Source organism: Lolium perenne, chromosome 2, assembly GCF_019359855.2.
Source record: "Lolium perenne isolate Kyuss_39 chromosome 2, Kyuss_2.0, whole genome shotgun sequence".
Lineage (NCBI taxonomy): Eukaryota > Viridiplantae > Streptophyta > Magnoliopsida > Poales > Poaceae > Lolium > Lolium perenne.
Window position 1 is genome coordinate 75,755,030 of NC_067245.2, and position 25,025 is coordinate 75,780,054.

The window sequence follows — 25,025 nt, forward strand, 5'->3', positions numbered from 1 at the left end:
AGCCCCGATAGATGATTTGAATTAAAAATTTAAACAAAACCATAGAAATTCGAATAAGTTGCGGGTGCGGCTGTCCATCTGCGACAGCCGCATCTGCGAGAGCGACGACACCTCCGCGTAGTATCCCACGTAGTACCTCGACGACGACGGTGATCTCGAGAAGTTGCGGTCGGCGGGCTGCTGGCTCCATTCGGGCTAGCCGCCGCCCAAGCCGAGGCACACTTTCGCAGCAGCCACCGCTTTCGCTGTGTCGAGAGCGGCGACTCAGCGCCTTTTGCGGTTGGCTGTCGCAAAGGAGCAGCGGTGTTTCTCCCCCTCCCACTCCTCCTGTGACATGTTTTCCAGCTTCTCATTCGGCATCACGGTGCGCGGCTTTGGCGGCGCTTTCGTCAGCGGCTTCGCTGCCTTCGCCGGAGCCTTTTTATTCGGAAGCATGGCTGCGGCGGGGTTTTTCAGGTTGGAGGATGGATGGGAGATGGAGCGGCGGGCGAAAGAAATGAGCAGCGAAGGGGTGGGGTTTTGGTGGAAAAGATGTATAATTTTGGGATGTGTGGCTGATAGGCGGCTCCCACGCCCAAAAAATTTCGCCTCGCGAGGCTCCGACACGCCCTTTGCGTAGGAACCGACACGGGGTTACCGGCGCTTCTATTGGACTCGAAAAAACGCCAACGCTATTCGAGGCGCGTCGGTGTGAGCCTATTTTTGCTGCTGGCCCCAAAACGCTATCAGGACCGCTATGAGGTGCGCCGGTGAAGATGCTCTAATATGAATGGAAGGGATCACTTGTTTTATTTCTCTAACAGAACAATTATTTAGTTCTGCAATACTAAGTGGCTCTTTTCGCCATTCGATGAAGTGGTTCTTTCTCTGGTAATAACACTCAATGGTGGATCTACAATAATATTAGTGGGTGCCAAGCTTAAAAGATTTTCTATTGTGTTTCACATTTGGTCTAAAGTAGCTTGATTGTTTCCCTCATTTGGAGTTTCGACCACAAATATTTTACAAGTAAGCTTGTTTGCACCTAATCGGAGACGAGGTCGACGAACGGCGGGGGCGCCAACATCTATTGCGCCAACAATTTAAATCTGCATTTTTTTAAATATGAACATTTTAAAATTTAAACATTTTTCATTTTTAAATAAAAAGAAACAGAAAACATAGAGAAACACAAAAAATATGATTAAAGAAAAGACCAGCACCTAACTGAGCCGGCCCATACCATGCTGCGTCGACCTGATCCATGTATGTATAGGAAAAGACTCGCACATGTCCAACAGTCCAAGTGCACGCAGATGCTGCGCCGCCCGGCCCGGCCCCTTTACTTCCTGCCACACGTAGACTCCCTCAGCAGATCCAAGAGCAAACCCTCAGAAACCAACCCGACCCGAGCAGCCAGTAGTTCCCAACTCCCCTGCGAAGCTTGCGGACTTCGCCTGCCCCAGCGACGACGACGACCGGGCGGCGACGCGATGGATTCGAGGCCGCGCGAGGTAGACTCCCTCAGCGAGGCGGCCGACGGCGCTGCTGCGCCAGCCATCGCGATGGTTGAGGTCGAGGTCACCAAGCCCCGCAACGACAAGCGCGGGTACCGCCGCGTGGTGCTCCCCAACGCTCTCGAGTGCCTCCTCATCAGCGACCCCGACACCGATAAGGTCAACTCCGTCGATCGCTCTTCGATCAGGGCGGGGCCGGGGGTTTTGTATTATCTGCTGGGTTTAGCCTCGATTTTGAATTCGTGGTTCGTTGTTTGCAGGCGGCGGCGTCGATGAATGTTTCGGTGGGGTACTTCTGCGACCCCGATGGGCTGGAGGGGCTCGCTCACTTCCTCGGTGACCGCTCTTCTCTGAATTTCTAAGGGGGCAATGCTAGATACTGCTGTTTTTTTTTTCTGTACTCAGTGATCGTTTTACATGATCCTAGTGATGAAAATCTTAGTGCAGTTGCGACCTAATAAATTAATATCTCCGCTACCGTGGTATTGCTCTTGTTACGATTTTAGGCCTGTGTGCCCAGCACTGCAATTTGCTGGCTTCTAGTATTAAAGGCTATTTTTAATTGGGATGCCTGTTATAGAATGTCCTGATATCTTTAGCTGGGTGCCCTTTCGGCATGTTCAGTGAGTAATCATTAGGACTACACTGATCATGGAATAGGTAAATACAGGAGGTCAACATCTTGGATGTACATATTATTTTCACAGCCCTCATCTACCATAAAAACACAGGGATAAAGAGACCGGATTCTGAGCTCCACACTATAGCAGCATTCCACTCGTCTCTTTCTTTTGCTTCCTGGTCTCTTGGCTGTTTGGAGTTTTGCAAATTCTCCTTGTGGTTAAAGGGCATTGCCCCGATTCCATTAGTAGAACCAAACTACAAGAGCCAAGGGCTTCAGGCCAAACACCGAGACTAATTTAATACGGTGCACATGTTTACTTGGATAGATAAAGTAAGCCATAATTTTCTTGTGTATATATTGTTCTTTCTATATTTGTAACTTTACTTGTTTTACATATCCCTCTGTCTCTAGGATTTTATTTTTCAGTGCAGCATCGCGTTGTTTTTCATCTTGTTAGATAGATTGTACTTTTGCATTTGAAAAGCTTCCATGACATGTATATGTTCCAGTACTACTTTCTGCGTGTTTCTGCATTTTTTAATCCCTAATATGCCTTTTCCTGGCTTCACTTCGACAGAGCATATGCTTTTCTATGCGAGTGAGAAATATCCTATAGAAGATAGTTACTCAAAGTACATTGCTGAGGTATGTAGTTTGCCAGAGTAAAATTTTCACCTTTCTTGTTTTCTAATCATTAGTATGGGTTCTCTGTAATTGATCTAGGTATTGCGTTAGTAATTTATTGGATTAAGCTGGAGCTGATTTCAAAAGATAGTGAAAATGCTTTAAAAAACTAGGTTGCCCAGAAAAACAGCAGCAGGACTCTGAGCATAGTGCAATCCTTGCAAAACATCTTTCCATTCACAGCAAGCATTAGAATAGACTACCATTTGGCTGATAGTCTAGTAGCTGTTTGTTCATGGGACATTGTCTTCTTTTGTCTTCATAGGGTCCTGGTTGGCGCAGCATATAGTTTTTATCTCAGATATGTGCCCACCATGTTATGTTATTGGGTAAACTGTGAAAAATAGCTGTTGTGGCAGTGCCTAAACATGTTCCGAACACAGGGTAAGGTACCACTGGTAGTTTGCCAGGCAGTGCTCAAGACTTCTAAACCATTAAGAATACTAAGTAGGAAAGCTTCTGTGTGGACTCTGCTTGGAGGCTAACTGTCTTCCTCATTCATAGTTCCTACAATTATATTACCAATTTTAAGTGGATCCTCTGTTAATAATCAATATAGTTGTTGGATAATATGTGTGTTTCTTGCAGCATGGTGGTTCGACCAATGCCTATACAACTTCTGAACACACAAACTTCTATTTTGATGTGAACAATGACTGCCTGGATGATGCTTTAGATAGGTACGTTCTGTTTCTTTCTATCTATCTATCTATCTATCTTCTTATCCTTGTTCTGCAAAAGCTGATTCCAGTTACATCTTGTCTTCATTTCAGGTTTGCACAATTTTTTATAAAGCCATTGATGTCCCCCGATGCAACTCTTAGGGAAATAAAAGCCGTTGACTCTGGTATATATTGTTCCTTACCTGTTGCTACTGATTCTACCGAGTGGACCAGCTTCTAATTTTCAAAATTTCTCACTGGCAGAAAATCAGAAAAATCTATTGTCAGATCCATGGCGAATGAGTCAGGTACTTTTAGTTTTCAGGCTCATGTTGAATTAACAGCTTTCTGATGGAAATCTTATTCTGCTAAAGTTGGATGGTATTAAATCTGATAATTTTGAGTTGCGGCGATGGTTTTTGCTAAATAAGAAATCATTCTTTTTTATTTTGGGCCTTTTCATACTAATAAATGTCTTAGAAGTATCATATTGCAATTCAATTATTTTCTTGTTGTTTTGCATGCCATAAAGGACGAATATCTTGCTAGCCTATCATTGCGAAGATCTTTCCAGAAACATTTGATTGGAGAAATTTAATTATTAGCTTGGTTGAACCTGCAACATTGGCTACCATCTTAAGGGTTGTGACCCATGATTATCAAAATTCCCATCAACAAAGTAATGGTAATAACTAAATAATTAGAGGTTAGATCAATTTTTTTAATTCTTTCTCACTTATTAGGCTGTTTTTTATTAAGTTCCATGCACCAACCAGTAGAACCAAAAGTCCGAACTGATGCAGGCGATATATCTCAACACTCCTCACATCTAGGATCTGCCAGACCTTAGACGTGGGATCGATGCAGGTGCAAAGATTTTGGGCGCTGCAATTTCCATCTTAACTAGTTGGACCGAGTTCGTTTACTGTTGGGTTGCATGCAAATCACAAAAGCGGCGGCCAATGTGTTGCCTACAACGCATGGAGCGGCCGGGTTGACGATCCAAACAGTGCATCATCGATGTAGTGACCATATCGAGTAAGATGACGTGTTGTGGACTGACACCGAGTAGTGTAGAGGCATGTGGTAGAAGGCGAACGGTGACGGGCGGCGCAAAACCGATATGTGATCAATCAAAATGGGTTGCATGCAAATCACAAAAGCGGCGGCCAATGTGTTGCCTACAGACGCACGGAGCGGCCGGGTTGACGATACAAACAGTGCATCATCGATGTAGTGACCATATCGTTGGAGTAAGAGGACGTGTTGTGGACTGACACCGAGTAGTGTAGAGGCATGTGGTAGAAGGCGAACGGTGACGGGCGACGCAAAACCGATATGTGATAAACCAAAATGGAAGAGAAAAAATAAATCTAAATTGACTGAAGAAAATTCCTCAAATCTACAAGTTGTATGTGCTGCTCCCAGGAGAGATCATGGAGATCGATCTTTAGTTTGCCTTCCCGCGAGAAATACAACGAACTTCTGTATTTGCTTTGCTATGCGATGTGACAAGCAAATTGCTATGTTTCCTCTACTACTCGTACATATTTCATTTTCGTTACTAAGATTGTGCATCATTTTATGTGTTGAACTCAAATAGCTTCCTGGGCTCATTTAATACTGAACTCAAATAGCTTCCTCGGATCTAAGTTCATTAAGGCTCCTACAATCCCTCAAAAAAAAGTTCCTAATAAATATTTAGGCTCCAGTCTGAGATAGCCACGAGGATAAAGGTACACAATCTCTGAGAATCATACATCTGGTAGAAGAATTAATATAGCAACTGCAGAATTGCATGCACCAAACCAGTTCACCCAAAAGCTCAAGCTGATGGGGAAAAGTGGGCTATGCATTTATGCTTCAACACTGCCCCCCTCACGTGTGGCTCCCTCGGGCCTAGTGGACTGCAATTTTTGTTTAAAATTGCACTATCTGGGTCTTGAAATCAAGACCTCTTGGCTCTGATATTATGTAGAACTGCATGCACCGAAGCAGTTCACACAAAAGCTCAAGCTGGTGGGGAAAGGTGTGCTATGCATTTATACTAAAACAAAACAGTCATCCAGCCTAGTATTAAGAGATACAATATTTTCTTGAGGATTAATACCCGAATTCCATCTTCTCAGTCGAATTTTAGATAACTATAATACACCCATCTCACGTACTTAAATGACCCGTCTGAAGTAAATTGTCCTAATTTTAAACCATTTTAAGCATCACTTGCCTAGTGCCTGTTACTAGCACAGCCAAACACCACTATCATTTTTGATGTGATTACATTGTTGTGACCACTTCATCCCATTATTGTTGGCACTAAGTAATCCTTCCTAATTTAGAGCATGCAGTTGTATTTCATGTCATTCGCTGTTTTTTTTTTTCCGTTTTCTATTATTCATCTGTACTCTTTTGCTTTCAGCTCCAGAAGCATCTTTGCTCGAATAACCATCCATACCACAAGTTCAGCACTGGTGGGTATTTTAGCCCTCATATCAATGTACAGTCTAATTTTTATGAACATCCATGAGACGCTGCAACTATATTGCTTTCCTACAACTAAATCTTTTAATGTTTATCTTTATCTTTACATATCTTAATGTTAGTGTTACAATTAGTACATGAGAAGTTTTTCAAGAATACATTGGATTTTACCTCTGTTTCATTTATAAAATCTTGTAATGCCGCACGAAACGGATCAATGTTGTCGTAGCTATCACTTCAATAGTGCAATATGTTAACCTTGTCCATAGCAAAGGAAAAAGGTACTCAACTACTTATACCTTGATAATAACTTGTCTTCCATTGCTTTCGGTGGGTGTACAATGCCATCATTTGTTATCGCCAGTGGTACTCCCGCTGTCCCTAAAGCAAGTGTTGGTTCAGTATGACATAGCGGTTAAACTGTGATTTTTTTGCCACAAACTTATGCAAAAGTATTTAGTGCAGTCATACAAACATTGATTCTGTAGAATTGTCACCGAAACTAAACAATTACTTTAATATTATAATCAAAGCTGTAACCTGGAGACCATGTCAAAGTTGAAGACAGCACTTATGCACATGGAAATTATGACGTGATTAATTTTACACACAGGATATTCTATTTTTCTCCTTGACCCTTTTATCATAAGTCGTGGAAGTTATGACGTGAGATGAACAATTTTCGTTACTTGGGAGAATGGGTGAACACTAGTTATTTTATGAAGAAGTTTCTGCTCATGCATCATGTAGGAAATTGGAACACTTTGGAGGTTAAACCAAAAGAGAAAGGATTAGACACAAGGCTCGAGCTTATCAATTTCTATGATTCACACTACTCAGCCAACTTGATGCAGCTTGTTGTGTATGGAAAAGGTTTTTCATCAGACCATGTTACAACTTTTTCCATTTCGTTACAGATTCTCCATATTTTCCATTTCCCCTAACATTGTCTGTATTTGCAGAGAGTCTGGACAACATTCAGACCCTTGTCGAAAGTAAGTTCTGTGATATCAAGAATGTTGGGAGGAAGCAATTTTCTTTTCCTGGTCATCCATGTTCAAGCAAAGATCTTCAGGTTTTATTTGCTTAGAATGAGTTGATAATTCAAATGCACCACTTGGCAGTGTTAAAGACAATTGCACGCATATTTATCTGATAGTTGATAACTTGCAGATCCTTGTTAAGGTGGTTCCCATTAAACAAGGTCATACATTGCGAGTACTGTGGCCAATCACTCCAAATATTAGGCATTACAAGGAAGGTCCTTGTAGGTATGTGAGCCATCTAATTGGCCATGAAGGAGAAGGATCTCTCTTTTACATTCTAAAAAAGTTGGGTAAGTCTCTTGTCTATTTGATGTGACGAGATTTGTACTTCTTATTTTCAAAGCTGCTTTGATAGTAATGCTTAGTTTGCGGTTGCTGAACTTTGTTGTGCTTATATTATAATCTGCTGTAGAAATTAGCCTTAAAAGTACCAAAGTAGGCAAACTTGGGTCAAACAAACACAAAAATAGGCAAAGCTGGTGGCCAAACGGGATTATTATAATCCAGGAAGCCTAAGACTATCAAGCCTTATTGTCATCCTGCAGCAGGGTTTTACTGGGAGTTCAAATTTCTGTCTTTCATTTATTGCTTATACTAATGCCTATTCCCTTAATGGAATGTTTGGATGCACTGATGCAATTTGGTTTCAAGGAAGTCTTAATCTTTCAGTTGTGCAATGACTGATTTCTAATTAGGCTTGGTTAATGTCATAGTTTGGCTCTTTTCCATTTGTGCATGCTGCTGCGCAGTTTTATATAATTTCTCCGGTCTCCCGATATATATAGAACCCCCTTTTTTTCAATTACAAATCTAATTTTCTCTCCTGTATTGATTACTACCCTCTCTATTCCATAATAAGTGTCTCAGATTTGTCTAGATACGCATGTATCTAGACGCGTTTTAGTGTGTAGATACATGCAATTCTAGACAAATCTGAGACACTTATTATGGAACGGAGGTTGTATTTGTTATCTGGTGTCAGCATATCAAGTCATAAGTTCTGTACTACTGTTTACTTCATCAGATTTTAAGGGACTAATGTGGTGTTTTAGTGTCAGAATTGAAAGTAAAATTACATTTTTTTCAATCAACATGCAACACAGGCACACGTGAATAGGGAAACCCTAAATTTGGAGCTACTGTTATATAATCCATCCGTTGGTGTTATTCTCAACTTAGTTCCATAGTGGTTGCCCAAATTAACTTCGTATCCTATTAAATTCTCCAGGATGGGCTATGAGTTTGGAATCAGGGGAAGGGGACTGGAGTTATGAGTTCTCTTTCTTCAGTGTTGTTATACAGCTGACAGATGTAGGCCATGGTGAGTTCTCGTTCAAGAAAGGCCATCTGATATTAATATTTTGAAATGCATGTCATATCAACATTTGATAATTGGTATCATTGACAATAGAGCACATGGAGGATGTCATTGGATTGCTGTTCAGATACATTACATTGCTTCAGACCTCTGGAACTCCAAAGTGGATTTTTGATGAGGTGAATTTAATTTCGGATTATGTATTTTTTATTATTGCATGTATGTGATATCAGGATAAGCTTTGTAAGTATGGTAAACAGGCTGCTGCCCATGGGAATAGAGCACAATCAATTGCTAGTGAATAAGTCCCAGTATTACTTAGCTGCTGCGTACACTTAGGTGTATAGTGAGTAGCTCCTAATTATTTGCTGTTGGCCTTGCTGTACAAGCACCTTTGGACTGATGATATACTTGTTAAGGAGTATTCGTACTGGTCTAGGTCTCTAGGAGTCTGTATTTGTCTAGATTTATTACCCTTGTACCTCAAGTTAGATGTACACTCCCTCCTTGCCAAAATGTAGTGCGTATTAGATTTTCCAAAAGTCAAATGATGTCAAGTTTGACCTAGTTCATTGAGAAAACTATCAAATTTATACCTTATGAAAATATACACCATGATGAAACTAATGGTATTGATTTGGTATTCTAGGTGTTGATATTTTTCTCCATAAACTCAGTCAAACTTTACATCGTTAGACTTTTAAAAAATCTTATCTTATATGCACTACATTTTGGCAAGGAGGGAGTACCATATATTGTGGCCTTTGGCCTCCTGGTAATACAAGTTGCACCTCTTCTCGACTTCTCGTGTTACTCTAATGAAACATGTATGCTGCCTTCAAACATTTTATTTTGTGTTGCTACTATTTAAACTTTTAGCAAAAGAGAAAACATGAAACATTTTACTGGTAAATACTAATTACTTAACAGATTTTAGACATCACATAGATTAAAAAGATTCTGCTCAGCCTGATGCTTATTAACTGTCTTACTTTCTTTGTAACTGTGAAGCTTCTAGCCATCTGTGAGACAGGATTCAACTATCGAGACAAGAGCCCTCCAATGAATTATGTTGCCAGCATTTCCTCAAACATGCAGGTATATTCCAGTTATTTCCATGGTCATGTCCGTTGCCTGGTTGTCATAATTTTCATCTCCCCTACACCCTTCATATGTGCATGTACAGAGTTAGAAATTGACACAATCAAATTCCATTGTGTATTGGCTATTCAATTTCATATTTCTTGCTGGGTGCACATGGGCACTAGATATCTTCTTTCTTGTCTTCGGGTAAACAGTTCCACCTTAAGAGTGTGGTCATTCTGTGACTGCAAGATAAGTGACTCACTCAAATCCTTATTACTTGGATATATTCTAATCAGATGGATTTGGGCTTTGCTAATTCCATGAGAATGCTAATGCATATACAGATTGATGCGTTTCTCATTCTTCTTTCTAGAAAGCGCAATCATTGAAAAGATAGAAGTTGTTACACGCCTTCTAAGAGGTTTACATAGTGATATTACAGGGTCTGAAATTAGTGAACATCCCAGGTTACAGGCAGAACATCCTTGAGCCCCCTTTGTTCCTGCCGTGGCCCAAGACCTTGCCTCTTCCTTGATCTTGGCACTTAGGTCTCGGGCGGACGGCGACGCTCCTTCGAAGACACAAGCGTTGCGATGCTTCCAGATCATCCAGGGCACCAGCAGCGTCGCAGTGGCCAGTCCTTTTTTGCATCGCCTTGGAGTGTTCTGCTTGGCTGCATGCCACCAGTCGACCAGACGGTTTTCAACAGAGGGTGTGTTGCAGGTCATGTGAAGCCAAGACAGGGTCTCATGCCAGATTTGCCGGGAGAACAGGCAGGTGATGAACAGGTGGTGGATGGTCTCCATTGCCTGATCACACAGCAGGCACCTGGGATGGTGTTGAAGCCTGCGCCTAGCCAGCCTTTCCGATGTCCAGCATCTGTCCATGTTGGCAAGCCAGTGGAAGAACCTGACCTTGTTTGGGGCCCAACTTTTGCAAATTAGTTTCCAGGAGGCGCAGTTGGTAGAACCTTGGAATGTCGCCAGGTAGGCAGATTTCGCCGTATAGTTGCCGGTACCATGCCAGTTCCAGAGCAGCTTGTCGTCATCTATGCTCAATTGAGTGTGTTCAATCACTTGCCATAGGTGGATTTTCTGCCCCACCTCATGGACACCGAGGGTGCCATGGATGTCCCTGGCCCACTGAGGATGTCCCTTGTTTGGGTGCCATGGATGTCCCAGTTCACATAGCAACTGCCGCCATTGGCAGTGGCACGTCTCTCCCAGAGAAAACCTCGCTCAATTTTTTCCATTTGCTTCAATATGCCTTTCTCATTCTTTCTACTACCAGTTTGTACCATACCATTCTGTTTTGTCAGTCGCGTGTTTATGTGCGGAAAGAACATAGTGCAAACCCACCCATCATTTGGTTGAAGCTCTTTGTTGGATGGCCTTTACTGGGAAATAATCTAGTGGCATGTGCTACACATTTAGGTTCCGGTTCATATGGCGTTCGCAGTGTAGGCACACGATAAATAATGTTGAAGCTCTTTCTTGAGTTATGTTTGTAGGCACTCTTGCAGTGTTGCACATAACAAAATTGTGCAGAATGTCAGGCATCGTGATATTATTTTGAAGTGGATTTTTTAATTCCGTTCTAATTATTCCTTATATGACATGAATTTTACTTGCTTTTGCCATTTCTCATGTTATTTCCTCATTCTTCTATTATAGATTTTTCCACCAGAAGATTGGCTGATTGCGTCATCTGTACCATCAAAGTTCTCGCCAGATGCTATTCAGAGGGTGCTAAACGAATTGACTCCAGATAATGTTAGGTAGTGCATGAGTGCATTTTTGTGCCATATCAGGTTCTCCTGTTTGAATTCGTATTTCCAGTTATTGATATTTTCGTAAGTTGGTTATTCTCCAGTCAAATGCTCTTATCCTCAGTATTATGCCAAACCACGTCCTTAATTTTTTCTCCCTTTTATCTTTTGGAGCTCATTGGCCTCATAATTCCTTATTCATAAAATCGTTTGTGTTTGATGATTTGAAAGGGTACCCCATCTCCATGTCTAAAGATCCTTTTTTTCCTGTATACAAAGGATATACTTTCCGAGGCTTATTGAGAGCACACATGAAAGCACATCTTGTAGCCAATATCCAATAGAAACTTTCGAATCAGTAGCTGAACTAAAATAAAGTGTGCCAGTTATAACTTACATGTCAGTTATACTGGTTCATGACGATAGTCTGATGCATAAATACGTTTCGGAGGAACTGGATACCAGCCACTGTGATTCAATTGCACATTTCAGTGGTCAACACTCAACAACAACTAGGTCCTGTATTTCTCTTCGCGTTATTCTTCAACTGTTGGGTTCCAGCTTTTGACAAACAATATAGGAGATTATTACATGTAGCTTTTGTCAAGATTCATGATTATTCTTGACAGAATGAACATTAAAAAACGTCTTTTTATGTTGGTATGGCCTTCTTGTAGCAAGAGAAACTATAGCCAGAAAGATGATGCAATGAAGATGATTTCCAATTACCATAAGTTTGATGTTTATGCTCACAAAAAAGTGAACAGAATGTTGTTATTTAATTGTAAAAATCCATGAGAGTCCCAAATCTTCTTTGATCCGGCTGAGGGTCATGTGCTTTTCTTCTCTCCTTTTCCGCAACATGAATCTACTCCTTTTATTTTGCTTTTCTTATTTTCCCTGTCCAATTATATATTTTCTTATGGGATTTATTTAATTGACCATCTTCCGTATCTCCCTTCAGAATATTCTGGGAATCAAAATCATTTGAAGGGCAAACAAACCTAACAGAACCATGGTATGGTACGTCATATTGTGTTGAAGCAGTGCCTCCTTCCACTATGCAGGTACAACTTTCGATGTTATGCACTTATTTTGCTTATTCTTCATCAATTCCTAGATCCAGAAAAATATGCAATTTCTTATGGTAAAGATTTGTATTACAGAAATGGGTAGAAAAGGCTCCCGACGAAGATTTACACCTGCCAAAACCTAATATTTTCATTCCAACTGATCTTTCATTGAAAAAAGTTGAGGAAAAGGTATTTACTTTCAGCAAAGTCTCTACCTAATTTTGGTATTGTGAACTGATCACTCATGTGTGGGAGCTTTCAGCACTGGGTATGCCCTAAACTGATCACTCATCTCTTTGGCTTGTCCAGACAACTTTCCCTTGCATGCTGAGGAAAACACCCTTTTCCAGATTATGGTACAAGCCCGACACACTGTTTTTCACACCCAAGGTCTACATCAAGATGGATTTCCATTGTCCTCTGTCCCATAGCTCTCCTGAATCATCAGTTCTTACTGGTGTATTTACTAGGTTACTGATGGATTATTTGAATGATTATGGTATGTATCAATAATTGAGGTTTTTGCATGATTCTTATGCCACAATTGATTAAGTTGTTACAGTTGATCAACAGTAATTTCTTGATTTCTATTTATACGAGGATCTCATGTCGATATGCATATATTTAATTTCAGATAGGGCATATACAACTATACTAATCTATAAGACTCCGGTTAACTAGGGATTTTTTTTCTTTTGTTTCTCTGTGGTAGCTTTATATTTCCTATTGCGCCAAACTGCAGCTCATGCTAGCTAGTTTTCACTCTATGCCCATCATCCACTCTTATCTTACAAGTGAGAGTGCAGGAAGTATAAAAATTGTGGGAGGAGACAGGGACAAGTGGAGATGAGATTTGTTTTGTACCTACAGCCTAGAAGCTGTTTGATCCATATCCTTATATGTCAGTTACATATCAAGACTGTTATGTATATAGTGAAATCTTAATGTGTAAATCACATAGTCACTTTGTGACTGCTTGCTTCATGTTCTGCAGAGCCATCTCCTGATTAATTTGTCTTTGGTTCATTCTCCTGTTGCAGTTACCCACTATTTTTTGTTTTGCTTTCAGCTTATGATGCTGAAGTTGCTGGCCTGTATTATGCTGTTGTGCCAAACGACACTGGTTTTCAGGTTAGTTATGCTATTCAATTTGTAGAAGAAATTATTTGTTCCTTCATTGCTGATCCAGATAATAATATGGTGCAACAGTTACTGTTAGGTGTTGTAGCAACAATATGACATTGTTAACTAGGCTGCTGGTATAGATTTAGTTGGGCATTTGAGTCAGTTTCCTTGTTGGTTGGGCTTAATTTCTCTTGCAGATCATTTCTTAGCTTGTCAAGCATACTGATCCATATAAAATGGATAGCAGTGTATCCATATATGAAATAAACAATAAAAATGTTTCTCTCCTCTGTTCTCCTAGTTCTCACATCCATGTCTATTTATATACTGGGCTACAAACCAATCAGAAGACTTCTTTTTCTGTATCTTTGCAGTATTTGACAGAAAATCGATACTTGTACTACTGTTATCAGTATTATGTGACATAGGCCCAGAGGCTATAATGGAACCCTAACCCTAAACCCATCTTGGTATTATCCCCTACCTTATAGCCTGTGAATGAATGCAGTCTAGCCAATCCCCGGAGTCACTTCACTCTTGTTATTCGTATCACGTTCTGGTGAGATGCAAATTCCAATGTGCTTAGCACTTCGAGTTCGATGCAGGATGGAGATAACGAACTCTTTAGCTTATGGTTTAGGGTTTAAAGTAGTTGGTGGTGATGACAGACATATACCACATGTCCTGTTTCCGAAGTACGCAAATAGATATCAAAACTGACCCAATTTAAGTTGGAAAAAATGGACTCAATATGTTATAAATCCCAGGAAACAATAATGGAAGTTACTTATTTCTGGGTTCAGGTCTATTGTTGCCTGAAAACTGTCCAGAATTCAGTTTGTATGGACTAGATGACTCGTCATGTATGAATTGCTATCACTGTCTCTCTGTAAGAGTCAATAGTGGCCTGGGGCTTCTGGGTATGGTGAACCATCATTCGGTTACGGATCCCATGTTTAATCAAGATTATTTTGACATGTGTCATAGTTTGTGTTATTGTGGAACATACTGCATGTTTGCATCAATGGTACAATCTTGCTCCACTTACTTTATTAGAGATCATGTTTGTTGGCATAAATCATGTTTTCACTAACCAATATATGTATGCTTGTGTATTAATTTGTGCTGGTACTAGTTACGGACTGATGGTATGATTTTGTAAAGAGGCCTCCCTGCATGATAGCAAGTGTGCATTCCAAATATCATTCTTGATGTGGGCTGAGCTCTGCCTTTGAGGTGTTTCAGGACCAGCAGTGCTGATCTGTGTAGATTTAAATTTCTCCTAAAGCATGTGCTGTAATTGCATATTTGGGCTAATAAGATATAACGTTATGCATTAGAAGATGCTTCATGTTAAAACAATTTGCAGTTGAATTCTTGCTTGATATTGCTTGTGGATGCTTGAAATGGACCTAGTGCAGCATCTCTCTGGTCTAAAGTGTCTAAGGGCCTGTTTGTTTGGGCTGTGGCTGGCTGGCTGTGCAGAGAAAGCTGCTGTGCAGGAAAAGCTGCTGCGCAGGGAAAGCTGCTGTTTCAAATTTTAGTGTTTGGTAGTCTGGCTGGCTGTTTGGCTATGACAGATGAATTGTCTGAAATACCCACAACTCGAAGAACATTACTATTTTTTGTTACTATATAAAACATATACGAGTTTTACTTAATTTTCGGCAACGAATCAGTTTATAGAAAATCATATTTGAAAATCATATTTGGTTAGGACGGTCTAATACCAGATTTACACTGTTCCTTGTTTGTATATCAATCAAATCATGTGCGCACACTCGTTAGCACAGAGACAAACAGCAAGCACAACGCCAGGCTCGTATTCAGAGGCTGCCGTAGGTAGCTAGCTTTGCTAGTTCGTTTCATCCAAGCAAGTGAAAATAACTATGTAAAAGGAATTAGAGATCCGCGCCAACGACAAAATATGGATTTCTCCCAGGAAGAGCACGCATCCAGCGAATGCTCTGGCCACCGCTTTCTGCTGCTCCCGTGCCTGCCGCTTGCGCCAACCGCCGGCTGCCTGCCTGCTGCTTGGCTCGCTCTGGTTCCATGCTTGGCGCGCTCGATCTGGGAGGCCGGGAATGAGACAAGGACAGTGAGAACGAGCCGGAAACGGAGGGGAACATCGGAGGCGGAGGGTCGCGGGCGCTGTGGTGGCGGCCGGCGGCGGCCTAATTTGGGGTTGGCAGCGGGGCGGCCTAATTTGGGGTTGGCGGCGCGTACGGGTCAAACCCTTGGGCGGCTCTCTCTTCTGTGCTGAAAAAACGATTCGGTCTGTAGGTGGCAATCATCCGTAAATACTCCAAACGAAATGGATAAATGCAAATAACGGTTCGCCTGTTAGTGGAAAAGCTGCGGGAAGCACCTTAAAGCACCTCAAAACGTGCTTCTCCATCTTTGCCTATTAGGTGCTTTGGCTTTGGCAAAGCTACCTCTCAAAGCTACCCGTTTGTTTGGATTTGCTGGCTTTTGCTTTTGGAAAGCTGAAAAAAGCCCAAACAAACACCTCCTAAAGTACGGACAAAATATTTTCCTTCTAACTGCCACACAATGACTCAGATGGATTTCTTTTAACTGGATGTGCTATACTGAAATTTTGACTGGGGATTGTTTTTTAAGGCCTCATTGGTATTGGATCTTAATTTACAAGATGCACACTATATAATATTTTGTGTATGTTACAAGAGGCTCCATTTTGTGATGATTGCTTGTGAATTATAAATGTTATTATATTTACAAAGCTGAAGAGCGAGAGCAAACGATCGGTCACTAGAGACAGCTTTGTTTCTTGATAACAAAGATATAATATTTTCTGGGCACCTTTTTTTTTTCTTCACTTGTCATGTGTGTTTCAAGCCCACACTATTGCCTGTCCGTAGAAGTTGATAATGGTTTCAGCATTTATTGTTCAACTTTCATCTTGTGGACAGGGGTCAGAACTCATGACATGATATGAGATGTGCCTTACTTAAACTATTATTGTTTTCTGATCATCCAATATTTCTGTTTGATTATAGGTTACTATGGTTGGCTATAATGACAAAATGACAACCCTTTTGGAGACTGTTATTGGCAAAATCGCAAATTTTGAAGTTAAGGTTGACCGTTTTTCTGTGATAAAGGTAATGGCCAGCGCTACACTATGAAGTTGTTCTCTAACTCTTGTTTGTTAGGTTTCCTCTGGAAGTAACTTCCGTTCTTAGTTATTTGGCTGGGTAGGGAAATTGGAGAACATGTACGTGATTCCCTAATTCATGCCAAAATTACTTCTGTTGTGGAAAATGCAGTAATGAGATGTATAATATTGTCGTGCTGTGTATTATTGTTAATACTTCGGCAAAGTGGACTTGGGAAAAAACCATGTATTGTCTTCGAAGCCTTCCGTATAGAAACTGTTCTAGCTGAGAGTGAATGCAGTATTTGACCAATCCTCAAAAATATTACACTACCGTGAACATGTGGATTTTACTTAATCCTCTTACTGCTATATCTGGTGCATTATTTGATCTTACAAAGATGAAAACAATACTTATCAACTGACGCTGTTATTTTGATTCAAGGTTGTAATTTGGTGGCCAAAACTGAGTATATATGCAATACAATTAGTGGCATATAGATGGGCACATGTGTTTCTGTGTTAACCATATTTCCACTCAAATAATACAGAACTGGGTAGCTATGAGCAGGAGAAGGAAATAATAGTGCTCCCAATCATATATGTGTACCTGATATTCCGTAGATTTTTTAAACTTGATTAGGCATGCCATAATTTTGGTTAGTCTAGGATGTTCTAAAAGAGCAACAAATGAGCCCTCAGACATTATTTTGTTCATCTTGTGAATTTTTACTGTTTGCTTGCAATGCAAGCTAGAATTATATGTATTTTGTATGATGTGAAAGGGTTTGTCTTTTGTTGCTGTTGTCAGGAAACTATGGCAAAGGGGTATGAGAATTTTAAATTTCAGCAGCCATATCAGCAAGCGATGTACTATTGCAGATTGATATTAGAGGAGCAAACTTGGCCTTGGGATGAAGAACTTGCTGCACTTTCTAATCTTGAAGTTAGTGATCTTGAGAATTTCCTGCCTCATATGCTAGCAAAGACATTTATAGAGTGCTATTTTGCAGGTTTGTCAATACTAGGCTTGAATGTTTTTGTACTTTCTCATTAACTTATTTGATAATTCTGCTGGTGCCTTTGTTGCTCTCTCCAGCTTTCTTTAGTTCTCCATTATATTGTTGGCACACTTTCTAGTCTTTTAACTTGTAGGACACACAGAACATCCCAAGCAGCTTTTAGCATTTGCTTCTGTTTTTACCATTCTAATTATATTTTCTTTCTACTCTTAACTACGAAAGATGGTTCCTATTCCCACCACACAGCAGTCCTTAATCCCATCACATCTGACCGTTTTGTTCACATCCCCATGCCAATCAACCCACCCCTCTTTTGTTTCACCTCTCTTGTTATTAACTCGAAAGCATATATATATGCAGAAAACAATGTCATTTGTGTTAAAAGGCAGCATTGTCTTTCATCCTGCCAACTTATGTCTTCTTAATCTATGTTCTTTCAAAACGAGCCTTACATTTTGAAATGAGCCTTACATACGTGAGCACGCGTTTCTTGCTTGACACGTGTCTAACGTCGTTTGCTCTACCGTTAGTCTGTGAAATCTGTGCGAATCTGTGACAGATGGAACGAGCGTGTGGTCCTAAAATAAAGCGGCTCACTTTATCCCCTTCCCCCTTCCACCAGATGCAGCGCTTCAGCACGGCCGCGCCACCCATGGGACCATCCACGCCGCCGGTGCCCATCCCGTTCTTAGCACAAACACCTACCTTCTGGGAGATCAGCTCAGCCACCGGAGGCAGGCGTCACGCGCGGTGGCCTTATCCTCATCTTCAGTCACGCAACCGCCCAACCGTGGTGTCCTCGTCCGATTCGTTTGAGCACAGCCTTCAGCGATTGACTCGCTTGGTGAAGAGATGGAGCAGAGATTGAGTCGCCTTCAGCATGGGTGGACTCCAATGCCTCTCCCAGATCGATGAAGCCACGAATCGACCGCCGCTCGCTCTCAAATCGGCTGCTTCACTAGCTGCCAGACCTTCACGAAGAACTCGAGCAGAAATTAGGCACCAGCGGCGAACCCTTCCGTGTAGCTGGCGGCTACAAGAGCTCGCTAGGTGGCGTCTCGGAGGGGGAGGGAGGCCGGAGTTCCCTGGGCAGCGTCCATGGCGGGATGGAGGTTGAGCTCCCTCGGCGGCGGCTATGGTGGGATGGAGGTCGTCGGAGCTCCTGCCGCGGCGGCCGGAACGGCGCTTGCTTGCGCGGCGGCCTCCTTTAACTCGTCAGCGGCGGCGACCTCAATGGCTCCTCTTCTGAGCACGCCTCCAGGCGCTCGTCATGCAGAGGCCTCCTCCTTTGCGTGCACGCGTCCTTGAGCTCGGCAGCGGCGGACTCAACGCATTCTCCTCGCGTGCACGGTTCCCTGTGCTTGTCTGCGGCGTCCTTGACGCCACCTCCTCGCGCGCACGCCTCCATGCGGTCGTTGGCGGCGGAATCCCCGCTGCGCGTCCGACGGCTACAGTATCCTCCTCACGTGCTTCTCCGGCGCGGCGCTTCTTGTTCATAGCAACTCAGCGTGGATAAGGCTAGCGACCAGGGGATTAGGTGAGAGCATTCACGTGGTGGTTGCCAGGGGAGGAGCGGAAGAGATAGTTTGTTTGCCCCGCGCCGTTTGGTTCCGTTTGTGACTTGTGAGGCACGCATCTTAAAGCAAATCCAACGCTAATGGATGCGTGCTCACGTATACACGTGGTTACCAAATCCACTCTCTTTTTTGAAATGTAGTATTTTTACTAAAAAGAATAATCTGCACTTCTGTATTGCCTATTAATTGCATATGTAACCGATTATAGGGAATATTGAACCAAGCGAAGCAAAAAGTGTTGTCCAGCATATTGAAGGCACCTTATTTAATTCGTCCATCAGTGTTTGCAAATCATTAGCACCATCACAGCATCTTACAAAGCGAATTGTGAAGCTTGAAAGGGGTTTGAAGTATTATTATCCAGCAATGTGCTTAAATCACCAGGACGAAAAAAATTCTTCGCTTCTGCAGTATATTCAGGTATACTTTCTTGCACCTGCTTGCTCTTTGAAGTTATTTCTTTTAATCTAATTTCATGCACATTTAGGTTAATATTAGTTCAAACTGCTGCTTCACGTGGTAAAGCACTGTTCATTGGTTTCTGTTGTAGCATAAAATAACAAATATGGGACTTCATGTCTCTAAAGATGTGCCGGTTTTGTGGCTGGGCAGAAGTGGCAGAAGCAAAATAAAATAGTATCTCTGTTCACATATATCTACACACTAAAACGTGTCTAGACACCTGCGTATCTAGACAAATCTGCGACAATAAATATGGAATGGAGGGAATATGATTGTTGAAAGTTCAAACATAGTGTGAGCGCATTAAATTAAAACAGGAAGAGATTAGAGTGAAAGACTTACTACTGCTGAAGAAGACTACATTATGTTCATGATTTCCATTAAGAGAAGCAAGGTTTATAATACTACCTGTCTATAAAAGATTGTCGTGAGTTTTTCTAAATTTAGTTGTATGTAGACACTTTTTAGTGTATAGATACATCCGAATTTAGACAAATCTCCAACATCAACCTTTGTCGGCATCGTCCTTTGGGTGGTCATGCAAGTCAATTACCCAGACAGCTTCTAGGTGGGAGAGCCTAATGTCATGACACTATCGGTTTACATATGGACATTGTGAAGTTAAAGTCTCCCTATTCATGCAATGACAATGCCCCTCTAGTATCCGACGTTAACAAATCGTAAAACCATCAAAATGATAAAATCTATTTCTAGAGTTATAGAGACACCATAATGAGATACAACAGACAACTTGGACTCTTGCAAACATGTCATCGACGTGTCCGTTTGGGTCACAAGTCGAGGTTGGTGTCGCTAGCAAGCTGTAGCAACCGGCGTTTGCATCTATATCTTATGGTAAGCTACGGCTGCCTCGCTCGAAAGCTGCTCATCCTACCACGACAAGTTCTTTGCCTATGGCTGTAGGCATTGAGTTCGCCAAGCTGGCTGGTATCCTCGGGCCATGATGAGCCTCTGGAGAGATAACGGTTGTGGGAAGAAAGAATTGGTTTTGATCTTTGTTGCAGTCAACAAATCCGCTAGCATGTGTGGTAGCTGCCCAATCAAGGATCCAGCTCCAGTTCTTCACTAAGGGGTAGCGACAGTGGCAGAGCTTCAAAGAAATAGCTGGGCGGGCCAACTAAAGGATAGCACATTTTATTGACTAGCAATTTTTGGAGAAAATAGAGTGAAACATTGGACGCGGCGAGTTCTGGCTCTTAGATGCATATGGTCTGCGTTTTAAACACCTTTTGAAATGTCAAAAATTCCGAAAAAATATTGGCGCTTACATTTCTGCATTATTGGCGCACAAAGTCGTTTCACAACAAATCGACTTTTCGTGGCTCTGTAGAAAGAAACAATTTTCGGTGCTAAAATAAGGCCTTTTACATTTCTGCATTATTGGCGCACAAAGTTGTTTCACAACAAATCGACTTTTCGTGGCTCTGTAGAAAGAAACAATTTTCTGTTCTAAAATAAGGCCGAGACATATTTTTTTTCTTTTTAGACGGACCAACAAATATCGTTTTTTCATGAAAATTTATGTGAGCATATAGAATGTGGAGCTGGAAGCGCAATTTTTTTTTGGAATTTTTTAACAATTTAAAATGTGTTCTTTTGGTAAATGCAAAGTAAATTTCTGTAAAATATTAATTTTCCCATCAAATAAGTAACTAAGAATTTGAAAGAAGAAAAAAAATCGTTCTAGCCAAGATTAATGATCTCCTAAATTGACTAACCGCTAGCTTTTTTTTTTAGAATTGACTAACAAAGCTAGCTACGTAGCTTTTAGATATGAACGACAATAATTTTATCAGAGAAAAACAAACAAGCAGTGAACGCAACATGGGCTTTCTTCTGAGTACCTAGGAGCTCTCGGTGCTCGCTGCGAGGTTGCTGGCCTGCTTGCTCGTCTGCTACTGCCAATGAACTGGACCACTGATTATGCTTAGATATAGATATTTTTGCACAAATGCTGGGCATGCCACGGCCCGGTTTGGCCCCTGAGTAGCTCCGCAGTGTGTAGCGATGGATGGCTGTCCCTATTGGGCATCGATGAATCTATCTGTAGTGGCAGAACAGCTGATAGGGCTCTGCTGGTCCCGCTGCTACCATGGGAAGCTGAACCAAGACAGACGAGGAGCTCGTTGAGTAGTCAGCCATGGTTCGAGTTGGACGTTTTGCCACCCTTGCCAAAGCAAGTAGGTTAACCGGTTACTGGCAACTCTGGTGCTGCCACATGCTTGTGAGCCACCCAAAGTGACCAACACTGCACAGGTGGCAGTAACATAGGGCCTATGACATCGTCGCGGCAATGACTCATAGGTGCTCTAGAACTACAGCTCAGACCAGTGGTGGCAACATAGTGCACCTCTGATCAAGGTTGATGAGTGGCAGCCTTGAACTAAGAGACCTAGCGCTCTGGCAAATGGGCCGATGCGCTTTCCTTTATGCGACCCTAGCTCTTCCGAATCGGAATATCCCTTGCCACAGAATGTAAGCAAACCTGTTCTGTTAGGCAATGTTATCCTTGACCCGCTGGTGCTATGTGCCTGTTTTTTGCAACAGCTGGGCAAAGAGCCGAGTCTGTCACTTAACCGGTTGAAAGTGTAATTTACTCTTGAATTTGTGACTTCTCTTTTTATTTTTACTCCCCGAACTTCAGTTCTTTTGTGATATAAATTTGTTTTGTATTACCTCAAATCTAGTCTTTCCTTGAAAAGACTAGACCAACACAGGACACACTACAAATGCTATAACTATGGTTCCATCGCTGCAGATTCATCAGGACGATCTCAAACAAAATGTCCTACTTCAGTTGCTTGCTCTTGTTGCCAAGCAACCAGCTTTTCACCAATTACGTTCGGTTGAGCAACTTGGCTATATAGCACTGCTTAGACAGAGGTATGGTGTCCTTAGTCTAATAATGTACTATGCTCGTTGCTTTGGTTTTGGAGATAAATGTTTTATTCTAGTTGCCACACAATTCTGTCTACCCAGAAATGATTCGGGAGTCCGGGGGTTGCAGTTTATAATCCAGTCAACTGTGAAGGTACATATATCTTCTCGTCATAATTCCTTTCATGTAGCTATTGTCCTCTGCTAATAAATTTGCTTGACAGGATCCATTCAATCTGGATGCCAGGGTTGAAGCTTTCCTCAAGATGTTTGAAGTCACTCTGCACCAAATGCCTGATGCAGAGTTCAAGGTTAGATGAACCCTGGCATTAGTACTCATTGATATCTGTTACAGCATGCTGTAGCTCTATTTGATTGGTCTATACATTTATCTTAAACATCATATGGTCCAACCTGCAGAGTAATGTCAATGCTCTCATTGACATGAAACTGGAGAAATACAAGAATATAAGGGAGGAATCAGCATTCTTTTGGGGGGAGATTTCTGAAGGAACACTGAAATTTGACAGAAAGGAAGCAGAGGTATGTCGTATTTGTTCGAGGAAAAGTTCTACTTTACCCTTGCTGTTTTATGCAACAACAACATATAACCCTCTGAATTATGAAAGAAGGTAATCAGTCACCCCCGGTCCTTTAGAGATACGGAGCATGGAAGGAGAGCATCATTGCTAGCTTACTGGAGCTTGACAGAGGTTAAGGAGGGGGATGGCAAAAATGAAATGGCCTGGGTGATGCGATTCAAATGGTCGTGGTGTGGCACACCGTCATCCAAGACAGGCGTTGTGGCAAGTTGGCCGTGGAAACATGCCGTGGAGGAAGACTGACAAATGGCATACTGCGCAACCTTTCATACCATGTGTGCAAAACCACCCTGTGAAACAGCTTAGGATATAGTGGACTGATGGGGTATTTTGACCATTTTGCAAACGTTAGGGGGCTGGTCACCTGGTTTTGACGTACATGGGGTCATGTTGTGGCGCAGCCAAACCTTAGGGGGTCAAGTAGACCCTTTTTTCCTTTCTTCAGTGCGTGCTTTGGAGTGTCCTTTTTAACGCTTTGATCTTTCTGCAATTGCAGGTTGCTGCGCTGCGGGAGCTTAAGAAGGAAGAGCTCATAGAGTTCTTCGATAATCATGTCAAGGTTGGCGCACCAGAAAAGAAGATCCTTAGCATACAAGTCTACGGTTGTCTTCATTCCTCCGATTACGAAAAGATACTTCATGATGCTCCACCACCTCATTGGCATGGAATAACTGATATATTCAGCTTCAGGAGGTCGAGACCTTTATATGGTTCATTCAAAGGAGGTGCTGGCCAAATGAAACTATAGGACAACTTTGTTTGGAGTCATCTTTACATGTAACTTGTAATTTTCCTAAAGAAAATATTCAGTGGGAGAAATGTTGTTGCCTTTGGCTAGTGTGAATACATTTCATAACAACTCTAGCAATATCAATTTGACATTTTATAGTTAATATTTTTTTCCTATACTGATGGTGAAACCTAAGTGTTTGAACGACATAATTTTGAAAACTATTTATATCATGAATCAGAGGTTCTAGTTAGCAACCCGTCAAGTACAAGTCAGAAGTACTTCCTCTGGTCTGATTAAATTGACGTGAAGGGTAGGTAGCGCTAAGTATATGTACGGGGAGTCCCGCGGCGATTAACCCTGAATCTGCTAATGCAATATTACCTCTGTTCTAAAATATAAGCCGTTGTTTAGAAAAATAATACTACCTCCACTTCGATGAACTTCAATGAATAAGACTTATACTTTTTCTAAAAGTTAAACTGACTATGTGCCTGCTAGTCTCGGTGGCGAGCCACAAGGTTAGTTCGCTAGTGGTTGTGGTGGAAAATTCTGATCTGGTCAGTTGGTGGACCTCGAGACAAAGCCGCAAGGGCATTGCGCAGCGGGATCTTTGGACTACGATTATTTTGGTCTTCTAGTTCATTTGGAGGTACATGAACGATGTGGTCTTCAATGCTGCTAACCCAACCATCCTGGTGATCAAGACGGAGATCAAGGATGTGTTTTTTTTGAAGAAGAAGATCAAGGAGGAGTTCGAGCGGTGACGTCTAGGTAGGCTTTTTTCGTACTGATAGCTTTGGCTTTCTAGAACCGGTGAAGTTGTGGTGGCAGTTAGGAGAGTAGGCTTAGTGTTGGGAGTTGTCGCCCCATGTCGGCATCATGAACTTGCCACTTGAGGCGTCGCCTCGGGCTTCTTTGCCCTTTTTTCTATATATCTAATACACCTTCTAGAGTGTATTCTCAATTTTTTTAAACCTATATAGAGTTTTGGTTGGTCAAGTTTATAGAAAAAATATTAGCATGTACAATACAAAATCAATATCGTTAGATACATCATGAAATATATTTTTCAATGATGTCTATATAATTTTATAGTTGTTGATTGTTTTTCGTACAAATTTGATTAAACTGTACTTAACTTCGCGAAAATTCCACCGATCTATTACTAATCATCAACCGTAGAAACTGTACTTAACTTGACTTTTTAATAAATATATAAGCCTTATTTATTAGAACTGAGGTAGTACTA

The 25,025-nt window shown here is 41.6% G+C and overlaps 1 protein-coding gene across 1 annotated transcript; it reads left to right on the forward strand.

Moving 5' to 3' along the window:
• The first annotated feature begins 1,356 nt into the window (after positions 1–1,356).
• Positions 1,357–23,936, forward strand: LOC127332992 (insulin-degrading enzyme-like 1, peroxisomal). Its single transcript, XM_051359308.1, has 26 exons — positions 1,357–1,655; positions 1,757–1,832; positions 2,699–2,766; positions 3,394–3,485; positions 3,579–3,652; positions 3,732–3,775; positions 5,887–5,938; positions 6,699–6,821; positions 6,911–7,023; positions 7,122–7,284; positions 8,223–8,315; positions 8,406–8,491; positions 9,324–9,410; positions 11,072–11,175; positions 12,131–12,233; positions 12,333–12,428; positions 12,549–12,738; positions 13,309–13,370; positions 16,385–16,489; positions 17,294–17,495; positions 19,290–19,501; positions 22,323–22,447; positions 22,544–22,595; positions 22,666–22,752; positions 22,862–22,984; positions 23,540–23,936. The coding sequence occupies exons 1-26, from the start codon at positions 1,473–1,475 to the stop codon at positions 23,789–23,791; spliced, it is 2,967 nt and encodes a 988-aa protein (XP_051215268.1). The 5' UTR covers positions 1,357–1,472; the 3' UTR covers positions 23,792–23,936.
• Positions 23,937–25,025: the final 1,089 nt, after the last annotated feature.

Excerpts from the sequence above, each read along its gene's own strand:
- LOC127332992 (XM_051359308.1), top strand. The coding sequence starts at position 1,473 with ATGGATTCGAGGCCGCGCGAGGTAGACTCCCTCAGCGAGGCGGCCGAC. Across the intron at positions 1,656-1,756 it reads GCGACCCCGACACCGATAAG|GCGGCGGCGTCGATGAATGT; the intron begins GTCAACTCCGTC and ends CGTTGTTTGCAG. Across the intron at positions 22,596-22,665 it reads TAATCCAGTCAACTGTGAAG|GATCCATTCAATCTGGATGC; the intron begins GTACATATATCT and ends TTTGCTTGACAG.